This window comes from Pelophylax lessonae (genome assembly GCF_965119305.1).
Source record: "Pelophylax lessonae genome assembly, chromosome: 5".
Classification (NCBI taxonomy): domain Eukaryota; kingdom Metazoa; phylum Chordata; class Amphibia; order Anura; family Ranidae; genus Pelophylax; species Pelophylax lessonae.
In genome coordinates, this window is record NC_138772.1 from 482,223,787 (window position 1) to 482,239,623 (window position 15,837).

General features: G+C 43.9%; 1 protein-coding gene across 1 annotated transcript in view; it reads left to right on the forward strand.

The window, feature by feature from the left end:
• The window catches only part of LOC309556736 (uncharacterized protein), a 50,476-nt gene extending 38,387 nt beyond the window's left edge, over window positions 1-12,089 (forward strand). The window contains exons 3-4 of the mRNA XM_082259223.1: window positions 3,294-3,407; window positions 11,675-12,089. Of these exons, the coding sequence (XP_082115349.1) occupies window positions 3,294-3,407; window positions 11,675-11,697 (137 nt within the window). The 3' untranslated portion in view covers window positions 11,698-12,089. The remainder of the gene's footprint in view (window positions 1-3,293; window positions 3,408-11,674) is intronic.
• Window positions 12,090-15,837: the final 3,748 nt, after the last annotated feature.

Below are 15,837 nucleotides of genomic sequence, written 5' to 3' on the forward strand. Positions count from 1 at the left end.
ACCCCAAAAAAAACAATACAATCCCATATACAAAACCCTAAACCCACAGTTGATCCAGAAGGAGGCGAAAAACCCCAGCAAAGCCTGATCTAATTTGCTACAGCAGGGGAAAAAATTCCTTCCTGATCCCCTGAGAGGCAATCGGATATTCCCTGGATCAACTTTACCTATAAATGTTAGTACCCAGTTATATTATGTACACCCAGGAAAGAATCCAGGCCTTTTTTAAAGCAATCTAGTGAGCTAGCCAGAACCAGCTCTGGAGGGAGTCTATTCCACATTTTCACAGCTCTTACTGTGAAAAAACCTTTCCGTATTTGGAGACAAAATCTCTTTTCCTCTAGACGTAAAGAGTGCCCCCTTGTCCTCTGTGATGACCTTAAAGTGAAATAACGCAACACCAAGTTCACTATATGGACCCCTCATGTATTTATACATGTTGATCATATCCCCCCTTAATCCCCCATTCTCAAGAGAGAATAAATTCAGTTCCTCTAATCTTTCCTCATAGCTGAGCTCCTCCATGCCCCTTATCAGTTTGGTTGCCCTTCTTTACACTTTCTCCAGTTCCCCGATATCCTTTTTTCAGAACTGGTGCCCAAAACTGAACTGCATATTCCAGATGAGGTCTTACTAATGATTTGTACAGATACAAAATGATATCTCTCTCTCTGGAGTCCATGCCTCTCTTAATACAAGAAAGGACTTTGCTTTGGAAACCACAGCTTGGCTTTGCATCTATTGTTAAGCCTATGATCTACCAGAACACCCAAATCCTTTCCCACTATGGATTCCCCCAGTTCTACTCCACCTAGTATGTATGTTGCATGCACATTCTTAGCCCCCAAGTGCAGAACTTTACATTTATCAACATTAAACCTCATTTGCTTTATATACAAGTGTTAGCTAGACGCCTGGTCCTTTAAATGTCTCCTCCACTCCTCCAGCAGGTTATCAATTCAAAGGTACAAAGGAGAAAGGCCAGTAGTGTAGATTGCTAGAAAATATTTATTATAAAAGAAAAAAATGTCACTCACAATAGAATATATAAAAACCACATGTATAGATATGGAATCATAAAAAAACCGAGCTTCAGCAAAATGGCGTCCTCGTCCCGAATGATGTCACCGCCCACCTGACACGTTGCACCAATCCTTGCTTTCTCAAAGGCTGCTGGAGGAGTGGAGGAGACATTTAAATGACCAGTTGTCTGGCTAACACTTGTATATGAAGCATTTGTGACCTCCATTTAACAGTGGGGTCAACAAGATAAAGTGAGAAGACACCCTTGGGATCTCTGGTGGAGGGCACACTGTTGGTCCAGTTTTTTTAGTGAAGAGTTTGTTGTTATATAAAGTAGCGAGAAGAATTTGACTTTTTTTTGCACATTTCTCTTAGTGGTATATGGAACTTATTTTAGAGTGGACACTTATATTGGCAATACTGCACAATGATTTTTGATTGATTCTATATTGCTAATTGTATTGTATGTGATTTTGGTATTTTGAACATTACAGGTGCATCACATAAAATTAGAATATCGTCAAAAAGTTAATTCAATTAAAAAGTGAAACTCATATATTTTATATAGATGCGTTACATATAGATGCGATATATTTCAAGCATTTCTTTCTTATAATTTTGATAATTGTGGCTTACAGCTAGTGAAAACCCAAAAACTCTTAAGTTTCGCTAAGGTCAATATTGCCCTATGTATAAAAGTTGGGGAGTGGCCAAAGGTATTTCAACCCTGATAGATTTGAGTAGAATGGTGGGTAGGGCAATAGGTAAAGCTTGAAATAGATTTAGAAGATATGGCATTACAGTTTTCTTAAGGATGTAGTATCTGGCAAATCTTGAAGCATTGCCCTGCCTCCATTTTTGGAGATCTGATTTGATTTTATGTAGGAATAGCAGGAAATTCAAGGGTACCAGTTTACTAAGATTAGCAAATAGTAGGGTGCCTATAAACCTAATTGAGCCTGGCCAAAATGGAGGGGAATGAAGAGCTATTCGGGACAGTTGAAGGATCAAGTTAAGGGCTGCAGATTTTGTGAAAATTAATTTCATAGTTACAGAAGGAGCCATACATGTGTAGTTTGGTTTGGTTTTGGAAATAGGGGCTGAGTGAGAAAGAAAAGCGGGTAGGTGGTGACCTTCCTTGAGGGCAACTCTGTCTTTTACCATTGAATGATGTGCTAAGGGAATGCAAAGAACACTTGACGTTTCTGGCTATCCTTTTCTATTCTTGCAACCTTTACTCTGCACTTTACTAGAGCTTATAGCATATTATAGGACATGAATACACAGGCAGCATGTTACTAAGCATAACTACTACCAACTGAAGAACAGTGCTAGAGACTATGCTATCTACTGCTGAATGCTTGCAACATGGAATAAGTTCATATAACTATAGAGCATTATAAACAGATCAATTATTTTTTTCATGTTAAACAAATGCTTCCTGTTCTCAATAAAAACATCCCTCAGTTTTAAATTTGGAGTTGTGGAGCATTGATACTCACAATAGCAGTGCATTTTTGTGCTTCAGATGCATTGCATCAGGCTAATCGGCCCAATCTGCTGTAACGCACCTTACTGGCCAAAAATGTTAATTCTGCTGCATTTTTTGGTGTCATTGGATGCAGTAATAGCCCCCAGCATTGGTGTTAATGGATATAATAATAACCCCCCGAGTTGGTGTCAGTGGATGCATCAATAACCCCCCCCCCGCATTGGTGTCAGTGGAAGCAATAATATCCTCCAGCACTGGTGTCAAGAGACTCAATAATTATCCCCAGCGTTGGTATCAAAGGACATAATAATAACCTTTAGACGCCTGGACTGCTGAGAACGTTTCAGCGTCTGGCACCCCACTGCCCCTCTAAAGTCCAGCAGGTGGCATACCGTGTGTTGGGCATCAGGGCTGTAGACTCATACTACAAATGGACAAAACAAAAAAAAATAAGGGATAAGTCCAACCTAAAACGATAATCCCTACATCTTTAGATCTCCACGATCTAACACTAAGCTAACTAGCCCTGTAAAGAAAAAATCAGTATACACATTTTTTTAAGCTGATCCGACCCAGTCTCCAGTGGCTGAAGCTCTGCAGGGGACGCAGCCAACAATGGCTGTGAAATGAATGGGAAGTGACATCACCCATAGACTTACTATGGGGCTTCCGTTACCTAATGTTCATTACAAAAGTTTTGGTTTGGGCATTTACAAGCGCCATATCCTGGAATTCCCCTTTAACTGTATTATTGTGTCTCTATGTTGACTGTATCCAGGTGAGATTGAGGAAGCCGTTGAAGCCAACAACCATGAAGAGATAGCGAGCGAAGAGCCAGAGACAAAGGAGGATGAAACAGAACACCCCGCTGATGCGGCAGAACCAGAGATGGGTATGTTGATAGGGGAACAGTGAATGTCCTCTTTATTATTACTCAGGTGACACATACGTTGTAGTCCTGATAATGAGCCACTCTGTCAATGCTCGTCTTGTGTTACCCACTTCAGGTGATCAGTTACAGAAGTAGCCTCCACATATGTCCAGCGTTTTATGGGTCTTTTTATAGGACAATTATTTTGGGAAACATAATAGACTTATACAGCTTCATAAAATGTGAATCTCCCTCATCAGAGTGCGTGAGATCTGTTCAATATAGACTTATTATAGTTAGTGGTAGAATAAGATCCACAGTGACAACTTTTTGTTAGAGAAATTTTAAGACTGCCAGGGAGGAGGCTTTATTAAAAAAAATAAAAATTGGAGAAAAGGAAATTGGGACAAAAAAGTGGAGCTGCTGCTTATAGCTATTAGCAACCAATCACATGTATTGTTTAACTTCAGAGTAGCTTGTAGAGAAGTCCAGGACCTGCAACTAGGGATCGACCGATTATTGGCAAGGCCGATATGCACTTTCCCCGATATATCGGAATTGGCCCCTGAGGTTACCGATATTGCTGATATTTTGGGAAAGTGCTTGTACCAGAGTGATGCCTGCAGCTAGAGTCATCACCCCGGTACCGGCGTCCATAGTCGACGGTCGGCTGTCTTGTAATGACAACATGCGGCTGAGAATCTGTCATTATAAGGAGCGGGAGGGGACGTTCCCTCCCCCCTCTCGCCACCTTCTGCGGCCTTCCACCGGGAGACCCAGGCAACCAGCCTGCACGGCCGCCGAAGAGAAGAACCGATCAAAGCCGCATTCGGCTCTGATCGGGTCTCCATGTAAAAACCCGAAAGTGATGTCATGCATCACTTCCGGGTACTCTGCGCCAAATTCAAAAAATGACAGCATTCATAACAGCCAAACTTGGCATTTTGAATGCTTTTAAGTGCTGAGGAGGGGTTTGGGGTCTTTTAGACCCCCAGATCCCTCCACAAGAGTGCCTGTCAAAAAAAAAAAATGTTTTAATGTACGAAAATTTTGGCCAATATCTGCCGATACCGAAATGCGATTACCAAAATATTGGTATCGGCCATAAAAAAACAATATCGGTCGATCACTACCTGACACCCCTTTAATTTCTGTCATAGAAAGAGTGTAAGAATGAATATGTACTTTCTGCATGTTGGAACATATTTATCATAACCAAATTGAACAATAATATAATAAAATAAACATTTTGGATTTAAATTATAGTAAACTATTATCAAATATTCATCCTTCCCTCCCTATCACCGCTGGATATCTTTAGTTCAGTCTAGTTTTATTTAAAGAAAGCATATACAATTTACAGATAAAGAATGAAAAAAGGAAGAAAACAGAAGGAATATTTAAATCCTCAATGTAAACTTTATCAGCACAGAGGAGCATAATGTCACTGATAAAAGATGACAACGTTAAAGGAGTAAAGAAAAATGGAAAATTTATATCAAATACTTACCGTAATTTTCCTTTCCTGATAGACTCCATGGCAGCATACGTATCGGGTTTGGCCCCGCCCCCAAACCTACCCATAGGACATCACTCCCATAAATCTTTGCACCTGTTCAGCACACGTGTTCTGTAACTATCCTCCACAGAAATCCGGGAGGGAACTCCTGCTGCCATGGAGTCCATCAGGAAAGGAAAATTACGGTAAGTATTTGATATAAATTTTCCATTTTCCTGACAGACTCCATGGCAGCATACGTATCGGGAAATAACTTGCCGTACACACAGGGTGGGCCAGTGCTGAACAGAAAAATTTTAATTCACTTTGTCAACAGACAAGATTTGCAAACCAAAATTGACAGAAGAGAGAGCCGCCGGCTCAACACAGTAGTGTGACAGAAAAGTATTAATAGAGGACCATGCCGCTGCTTTACAAATTACGTCAGGAGCTACAGGTCTGGAGACTGCCCAGGAAGTCGCGACACTTTGCGTTGAATGAGCCGTAACTGCTGTTGGAGGGGTCAAGCCCTTAGCCCTATAAGCCCACTGGATGGTTTGAATAACCCATGAGGAGATAGATCTCGTAGAGGCCCTGGAGCCTTTGCTTTTCCCATAGAAGGCAACAAAGAGATATTCTGATTTCCTGAAAGAAGATGTTGCTTCCAGATATTTTCTGATGCAATTACCGACATCCAAAGGATGAACCGGAGAGTCTTCCTCTTGTCTGAAAGTTGGTAACACAATTTCGACATTTTCGTGGAAAACAGAGGTCACTTTCGGTCTTGCATCCAACATGGGAATAAGAACCACTCTATCGGGAAAAGAATGTCAAGAAGGGCTCTTGTGCCCTCGAGGGCTCCAATTTCTGATACCCTCTTAGCCGACGTTACAGCTACTAGAAAGACTGTGATCAAAGTAAGCTCCTTGATGGTGAGGGGCTCAGACGTGTCCTGAATCCGATTAGAAAGGAAATCCAGTACCAAGGGAAGGTCCCACTTGGGAAACCTAGGCTTTCTTTGAGGCCTAATTCTCACTGCTCCCTTAAAGAATTGTCGTATCAGAGCATGACTAGCCCAAGAGATACCCGTGAAGGCCGAGATAGCCTACACTTGTACCCTGAGGGAACTTACAGAAAGAGGGAGATCCAGACCTGATTGCAAGAAGGACAGCACATCTTGAATCTTGATGGAAGAAAGAGGATCAGGTCTTGCAGCCAACTGTGCGGAAAACCTTGACCAGATTCTTTGGTATACCCTATTTGTTGAGTCTCTTCTGGCACTGAGTAGCGTAGAAATCGCATCTTCAGGACAACCTAACGATTGTAATCTCCTCCTTTCAACATCCAGACCCTCAGATGTAGACGAGCCGGGCATGGATGGAGCACCGACCCCCTGGGACAGCAAATCCGGTCTGATGGGTAGAGGAATTGGGTCTCGAACACTGAGAAGTGTCAGAAGGGAAAACCACAGCCTTTTGGGCCAGAAGGGAATCACCGCCAGTATTTCTACAGGCTCCGACCTGAGTCTCCGGAGAAATTGTAAAATTATCGGAACCGGTGGGAAAGCGTACGCCCTGTGAAACCTCCACTGGTCCGAGAGGGCATCCACCCTGAATGCCTGGGGATCCCTGAACCTTGAGTAATACTTCTGTAGCTTGTGGTTGCAGGGGGAGGCGAAGAGGTCGACATCTGGAGAGAACCCCAGCGACAGGATCCAATTGAATACTTCCCTGTGTAGGGACCACTCGTTGTTGTCCAGGTCTACTCTGGACAGAAAGTCCGCTTGGGCATTCTGGATTCCTGGAACATAGACTGCCGACAGATCTGAGAGGTTCTTTTGTGCCCACGACATGATCGGCTCTACTTCCCTTAGTAGGGACCAGCTGTGCGTTCCTCCCTGTTGAGGTGTTGTCCAGTCGTAGCATGACAGGAAGACCTTTTGTCAAATGAGAGAACGCCCGAAGAGCTTGATATGCTGCCCGAAGTTCCAGGACGTTGGACTCTATCCCTTGGGTAGGAAAACTCCACCTGCCCTGAGCCACTTCCGACTGACAGTGGGCGCCCCAGCCCAGGTTGCTGGCGTCCGAAGTGATCACTACCCACGGGGCTGGTCTCAGTGAGTGGCAGTTCAACAGATGATCTTTGCACAACCAATAAGGGAGACTCGCTCTCATGGCTGGAGTCAGAAAGATAGGTTGATCCAGGTGCCATGCATCCCACTGTTGTAGAAATCCCTTCTGAAAGGGCCTAATCTTCCACAGGTCCCATTTTACCATGGGAACTACTGCGACCATGGTCCCGATCACTTTCAGGCATTGGCGTGCCTGAAGATGAGAAGACGAGAGGGCAAAACGAACTCTGTCCCGGACTGTACCTATCTTCTCTACTGGCAGGGATATTGTCGCCTTTGCCGTATCGAACAGAGCGCCTAGATAGACAAGGGACTGTGTTGGAGTCAAGTGGCTCTTTTCTTCGTTCAGAAGCCAGCTGAAACTCTGGAGAGTGGAACGACCTGCCCTAGATGATCTACCAGTTGATCTTTGCTTTGAGACAACAGGAGGAGGTCGTCCAAATAATGATGGAGCCAGATACTTCTCGTTCTCAGCAGGGCTACCACGGCCAATAAGATTTTTGAAAAGGTCCGTGGAGATGTGGAGAGCCCGAAGGGGAGACAGATAAACTGTAGATGTGAACCTCCTACTGCGAACCGGAGATACTTTTGAAAACTTTCTGCCACAGGAACATGAAAGTAATCGTCCTTCAGGTCGATGGACACCATCCAATCGGCCGGCTGAACTGCTTGTTGTATGGACAGCAGGGTCTCCATCTTGAACTTCTCTCTCTTTATAAACTGGTTTAAGAAAGTGAGGTCTATGACTGGCCTCCACGACCCGTTTTTCTTTTGAACCAGAAAAAGCGGAGAGTATATTCCTTGGCCTTGCTCGGACTCTGGAATGGAGATGACAGCCCCTTGAGCAATGAGAGACTCGACGTAAGAAAGTAAAATTTGACATCTTTCTACTGAGGATGGTAGGGCAGTAGGCAGGAATCTTGAACCTGGCATCTCCTTGAAGACCCACTTGTGGCTTGAAGACACCGTTCTGACAGTCCAGAGGTCTCGAATCGAAGCCGCCCAGACATGACGGAAGGAGAGTAGACGTGCTCCCACTCGGCATGCCTGAGCGGGCCCAACTTCAAAAGGACTTAGTGGGCTCGCGGTCCCCGGAGGAGACGTTCTTCGAAACCTTCCTGGAGGATTGTCTGGACTTCCAATTTCTATTAAATTCTCATCCAGGCCTGTATGTGCGAGCCTCCCTGGCTCGATCTGGAACGTACTTCCTATTAGGCTGCCCCTTCTTTACATTAAACTGGCGTCGATCCTGAGGAAGAAACCCAGATTTCCCGCCCCTGGCCCGGGTTATGGCCTCATCAAGCTTGTTCCCGAAAAGGGAGGACCCCTCAAAGGGAATACGGCACCAGACTTGTTTTGATGCCGGATCAGCGACCCACGGACTAAGCCATAGGGCCCTCTTAGCTGTGACTGAGGACAGCATAACTCTGGCCAACAGCCGGATCAGATCTATGGAAGCCTCACCAAGAAACGACGAAGCCAGTCTAAGTTCTTGAATTGGGGAACTTCTGGCAACCTCTTCCGAGACTGTCCTGACGGATTCATCCACCACATCATCCCATGACTCCATAGCCTTGGATAGAGCGGCCAAGGCTAGGGCCGGTTTGCAGGCCATACCTGCCGTCAAATAAATTCTCTTTAGGTCTGAGTCCATTCTTCGATCCAGCAGATCCAGGGGAAGGGTCACGTGCTTTACCAGCCTCATTACTGCTGCGTCCACTAGAGGAGGTGATTCAAGATTTTTGACATCTTCCTCTTTAAATGGGTATAACTTGGACATCTTGGAGACTAAGGAATTTTTCCGTTCCACCTTACTCCACTCCTCTGAGATAATTTCTCCCAGGAAGGGAAAATTAACACGCTCCTTATTGAGCTGTTTAAAATATTTCTTTTGCTTGGGAGGGGGAACAGCTGACTCCTCCCAATTCAAGGTCTCCCTAACTGCCTTTACCAAAGAAGGAACTAAGGCGTATTCAAACCCTGGACAGGGGTCCTCAGATTCAGAGTCGCTTCCCGACAGGAGTGCCGACTGATGACTTGTATGAGCAGACTCCAGGTCTTCCTGCGGATGAAGCATTGCAGAGGAAGGGCTTAGAGGAGCCGTTGTGGAGCCTTGGGATTGACTGACACCCATTTCGGCTAAAGAGTCCTTTACTACTCTTTTGACCAGGGCCTCAATACGCTGGTAAGAAGTATCCCTTTCTCCCACAGCCTGGGAAAAACACCTGTCACACAGGGACTTCTTTTCAGGGACATGAGCGCCACAGCCCCAACAACCTGCTTTATCAGGTCTTCTTGAGTGGCTGGCTGATGTGGACGCTCTCTTATGGTGATGGGAGCCCGATGGGGACCTCCGAGAAGAGTGCCGGTGGTGAGAACTTGAGCGTCTTTCACTCCTTTGAGAGGAGTGCCGAGTCTCTGAATGAGAAGGGCTGAAACAATAAGAAAAAACAAAAAGGAGAGACAAACAGGAAGCTAGGAACAACTTAGTTCCAGTCCCCCCGTAACCCTCACCCCCATCCTAAAAAGCCCCTAATACCTGTTAAGGGCGGGCTGACCACCAGAGGGCAGAGAGGCTTCCATTTCTGGCGCTGACCTACAAGGATGAGCTGGACAACGATATCAGAAAGGAAGCAAACAAAAATGGGGGGGGGCTCCCAAACTGGGGACCAGCTACTCACCAGGAAACCAGGTGGGCGAAGAGCAGAGCGGCAGCGATGCAGCAGTAAGGACACCTTGCAGGGAACCAGCTGGCAGCATACAGAGCGTCTCCTTATCAGCAGTGTATACACACAACACTGCTGACAGCTTAGGAGATTTAAATATGGCGCCGTATGACATCATCAGCGATCGCCGCCTGGCACCCACGCATGCGCACTACGCCTCTAACCGGCGGCCGAACAGGAAGTAATTACAGATCGGCCCCGGACCGCTAGCCACCAGGGAACAAGATATAAAATATAAAGGTAAGACACAGCAACATCAATAAACATAATTATAGCTGCCATGGAGGAAATCACATAAAGCGATACTCTCGAACCGCTGCCACCAGGGATGGATGATCACACACCGGACTTTTGTCATTTTTAGGGTACCGGCCACCCGCAGCAGCTGGGCTTTTTGGCCAAAGGCTGCATGCATCTTCGCCCCTACTCCATACCCCGCAGCAGCTGGGGCTTATTGGAGAACTCTATACCTGACTGGTAGAGACATCCATCTCCCGGGATCCATCTTCAGGTAGGATACAGGTAATCCTTTGGAGGACAAAAAAGGAACACGTGTGCTGAACAGGTGCAAAGATTTATGGAAGTGATGTCCTATGGGTAGGTTTGGGGGCGGGGCCAAACCCGATACGTATGCCTCCATGGAGTCTGTCAGGAAAGTATTTTTTTTATGTTGAAAAATTTATAATATCAGAAATTGCTGAAAAGAGTACCAAACTTTGAAGTAAAAAGAAGGAAGAAAGATGGGAATGTGGTGGTGGGGATTGAAGGGAGTGGGTATGGACTGAGAGAGGGATGTATGGTGGGGGAAGGAGAGGGAGATGGTCACTCCATCATGGCTAAATATTGTTCAGGAGGGTTGTCCTCCATGATTCAGGTTTAGAACGCCGAGGAATATCAGAACATAAACCAGGAAGTCTGGGTGTTTTAAACTGTCCTGCTCTTGTCATTTTGCTGCGCCAACAGATGTTCAAGATCTCTGATAGACTCGAGTTCAGTCGCCCATTCCACTGGGTAGGGTACAGAGGAGGTTTTCCAGTGACAGGGTATATCTGTCCTAGCTGCCGCCCAGAAGTGTGGAAGGACATCCTTCTTGGCAGACTTGATAGGTCCGGGAATCATGGAGAGGAGTGCAATGGTAGGAGAGAATGGAATTTAGGTTGCCATGAGCTTACAGTAGGAGTTGAGGAATCGAGTTGTAACAGGGGGGCATTCCCATCAAATGTGAAGCGTTGTGCCTTTAGATGCGTGGCACTTTCAAGAAAGATCCAAACTGAAAAGTCAACCTGATGGAGGGGCACCTGTACCAGCTGGGACTGAGTTTATATCCTTTTCCTGTACTTTTGTTGTGATCAACAATTTGGAATTTTTTCCAGTCTGTTGGGGTAATAGTGGTCTTACGTTCTTTTCCCAGGTTAGTGTGTATGAAGGGATTTCTGAGTTGGCCACAGAGAGTTGGATAGAGTATAGCTTATAGATGGTGTGTAGAGGTGGATCAATCTATATAGATTAGTAGCAACACCTACAAAGATACCTGAAAGTTTAATAATGGAGTGAATAAAGGACAGTCTGTAATTTTTGTAACCAATGTACAGAAGTGTGCAGGTGGTCACTGGATGGGCCTGTGGTTCTCAATGACAGGTCAGATTGGAATATTTGAATGACTTGACAGTGGGCAGGCTTATTCCAAGGGCCAAAAGTAGATGTTCAGAAGGCAGGGTTACTGAAACATGGGGTTATATGGCCCAAATGGTTAGACAGACGAAGTTTGGAGAGGGACTTGACCCAGATACAGTGTCTGCTGCGTCAGTTTCATACTATGTAAAGGATGTGGCACATCTAATAAATACATGACATCCATATTTTTCCTCTAAATACTTAGAAGTGGGTATACACATGCATTATGAAATATTTACTATTGTGATTTCTTCCTCAGATACAGCAGATGCTGAAGACTAAACCTTCTCTCTGACAGAAATGATTTGGACTATTTTGTACAGTTTTCAGAGTATTTCTGGAGAATGTAGATATGTAACTTGTGTGATGGTAAAATCCAGCATCTCTTCCAAACCACATTGCCAAGACTTCAACCACTGACTGCGGGTTTTCTATGTTGCTACAATTCTGTGCCTTAACTACCAGCTCAGCCCAGCAAAATGACAAACAACATAACGTTTTTGTATGTGATACATGTTCATTTGTCTGCAGTACTAAGTGGAAGAGGTCATCCTTCCAGTTAAGATGACATGTCGCCCCCTTCTGGTCTTCAGCAGTCACACCCTATTATCTGTATAAATGCTATACTGTATTGTCAATTGTTTTCTAGTAATAAAAACTAAAGATCTATGCAATTACTGCCTGTTATGTTTCTCAGAAAAGTCCTACATTCATGGTTTGAAGGAATTTCCACTCAGCCAGTAGGATTTTTACAACCCCCCCATGAACATTAACCACTTGACCGCCAAAAAATTTTACCCCCTTCATGACCAGACTATTTTTTTTGCTACGCAGCACTGCACTACTTTACCCGGCATTTGCGCAGTCATGCAACGCTGTACACAAATGAAATTTAAATCATTTTTTTTCGCACCTATAAAGTTTTCTTTTGGTTGTATTTGATCACCACTGGGTTTTTTATTTTTTGCTATATAAACAAAAAAAAAAAACCCCTAAAAATTGAAAAAAAAAAAAAACAATATTTTCTACTTTGTCATAAAACATATCCAATGAAATCAAATTTCTTCAAAAATTTTGGGCAAAATGTATTTTGATACACGTCTTTGGTAAAATGAAAATAAAATAAAACCCAAAGTGTGTATTCATTTGTTTGTGTGAAAGTTATAGCGTCTACAAACGGTGAAATATATTTGAAAATTGATTAATCCTGATGTACCGACGGATTTTCTCATTTCTTGAGGCCCTTGAAATGCCAGGGCAGAACAGATCCCCCCTCCCAATTACTCCTTTTTGGAAAGTAGGCAGTCTGATCCAACCTACAGGCTGCAGTGGCAATTGCAAGCTGTAGGCTTATTTTGTCAAAGTGACACTAAACTTTTTTTTTTTTTTTTTACACGTCAATCATGCTAAGATATTAGGTAGAACATGGCCCTGTTTTTCTTTTTAAAATCTCTTACCAGTCTTCTTTTTTGTTCTGCGTATCCTCCACTGATGTACCTCAACACTACTAGTGTAAAAGCAAGCAGTGCTGTTTTTTTCTGGTCACATACACCATTCTATACATACTAGTTTGATCCATATATATTTGGACACAGACACTATTTTTTTAAATTTTTTTTAGGTATTTACTAAAACATATTCAAGCTATAGTTAAATCGGAGGAAGGGTTTAGGAATTACCACTCTTATAAAATAGCCATCCCCCTTTTTCAAGGGACCAAAAGTAATTGGACAATTAAATCAAAAGAGGTTTCATGGCCAGGTGTGGGCTACTTCTTTATTTCTTCATCATTTAGGGCTCTTTCACACGGGCGGTCCGATCAGATCCGCCTGTCAGTTTTTTAGGTGGATCTGATCGGATCCTCCAAAAAAAACATCTAAAAAAGCCAGACCAGTTCTGGAAAAACATTCTTTTGCCGGATGAAACTAAAATTAATCTGTGCCAAAATGATGTGAAGTGTGGAGAAGGCTTGGAACAGCCCATGAGCCAAAGCACACAACGTCCTTTGCAAATCATGGTGGAGGCAGTGTGATGGCATGGGCATGCATGGCTTCCAGGGGCACTGGGTCATTAGCGTTTATTGATGACGAGACAGGAGCAGCCGGATGACTTCTGCAGTGTTTAGAGATATACTGTCAGCCCAGGTTCCGCCAAATGCAGAAAAGTTGATTGGATGGCGCTTCACAGTACAGCTAGACAATTATCCAAAACACACTGCAAAAGCAACTCAGGAGCTTTTGAAGGAAAAGAAGTGAATTATTCTGCAATGACCGAGTCAATCACCTGATCTCAACCCAATTGAACATACATTTCACTTGCTGAAGGAAAAAGTAAAGGCAAAAAGATCCACAAAGAACAACTGTAGACAGCTGCAGTTAGAGCCTGGCAAAGCATCAGAAAGGAGGAAACCCAGTCTTTGGTAATGTCCATGGGTTCCAGACTTCAGCCAGTCATTGCCAGTAAAGGATTCTCAACAAAATATTTATGATTATATTAATTTGTCCAATTACATTTGAGCCCCTGAAAATGGGGGGCCTGTGTATAAAAATGGTTGCCGTTCCTAAAATTTGTACTTGATATTTATGTTCAACCCCTTGAATTAAAGCTTAAAGTCTGCACTTCAAATTAATTTGTTACATAGTTACATAGTTAGTGAGGTTGAAAAAAGACATCAGTCCATCCAGTTCAACCTATGATGTGTGTGCATAAATTTGAATTGTTTAGTTTTATTCTGGTGGCATACAGAGTCAAAAGTATGGAAATTGTGCCTGTATCCAAATATATATCTACAGTGGGTACGAAAAGTATTCAGACCCCCTTAAATTTTTCACTCTTTGTTATATTGCAGCCATTTGCTAAAATCATTTAGGTTCATTCTTCTTCCTCATGAATGTACACATAGCACCCCATACTGACAGAAAAACACAGAATTGTTGACATTGTTGCAGATTTATTAAAAAAGAAAAACTGAAATATCACATGGTCCTAAGTATTCAGACCCTTTGCTCAGTATTTAGTAGAAGCCCCCTTTTGATCTAATACAGCCAGGAGTCTTTTTGGGAAAGATGCAACAAGTCTTTCACACCTGGATTTGGGGATCCTCTGCCATTCCTCCTTGCAGATCCTCTCCAGTTCTGTCAGGTTGGATGAAAAAACGTTGGTGGACAGCCATTTTTAGGTCTCTCCAGAGATGCTCAATTGGGTTTAAGTCAGGGCTCTGGCTGGGCCATTCAAGAACAGTTACGGAGTTGTTGTGAAGCCACTCCTTCGTTATTTTAGCTGTGTGCTTAGAGTCATTGTCTTGTTGGAAGGTAAACCTTCGGCCCAGTCTGAGGTCCAGAGCACTCTGGAGAAGTTTTTTGTCCAGGATATCCCTGTACTTGGCCGCATTCATCTTTCCCTCGATTGCAACCAGTCGTCCTGTCCCTGCAGCTGAAAAACACCCCCACAGCATGATGCTGCCACCACCATGCTTCACTGTTGGGACTGTATTGGACAGGTGATGAGCAGTGCCTGGTTTTGTCCACACATACCGCTTAGAATTAAGGCCAAAAAGTTCTATTTTGGTCTCATCAGACCAGAGAATCTTATTTCTCACCATCTTGGAGTCCTTCAGGTGTTTTTTAGCAAACTCCATGCGGGCTTTCATGTGTCTTACACTGAGGAGAGGCTTCCGTCGGGCCACTCTGCCATAAAGCCCCGACTGGTGGAGGGCTGCAGTGATGGTTGACTTTCTACAACTTTCTCCCATCTCCTGACTGCATCTCTGGAGCTCAGCCACAGTGATCTTTGGGTTCTTCTTTACCTCTCTCACCAAGGCTCTTCTCCCCCGATAGCTCAGTTTGGCCGGACAGCCAGCTCTAGGAAGGGTTCTGGTCGTCCCAAACGTCTTCCATTTGAGGATTATGGAGGCCACTGTGCTCTTAGGAACCTTAAGTGCAGCAGAAATCTTTTTGTAACCTTGGCCAGATCTGTGCCTTGCCACAATTCTGTCTCTGAGCTCTTCAGGCAGTTCCTTTGACCTCATGATTCTCATTTGCTCTGACATGCATTGTGATCTGGAAGGTCTTATATAGACAGGTGTGTGGCTTTCCTAATCAAGTCCAATCAGTATAATCAAACACAGCTGGACTCAAATGAAGGTGTAGAACCATCTCAAGGATGATCAGAAGAAATGGAAAGCACCTGAGTTAAATATATGAGTGTCACAGCAAAGGGTCTGAATACTTAGGACCATGTGATATTCCAGTTTTTCTTTTTTAATAAATCTGCAACAATGTCAACAATTCTGTGTTTTTCTGTCAGTATGGGGTGCTATGTGTACATTCATGAGGAAGAAGAATGAACCTAAATGATTTTAGCAAATGGCTGCAATATAACAAAGAGTGAAAAATTTAAGGGGGTCTGAATACTTTCCGTACC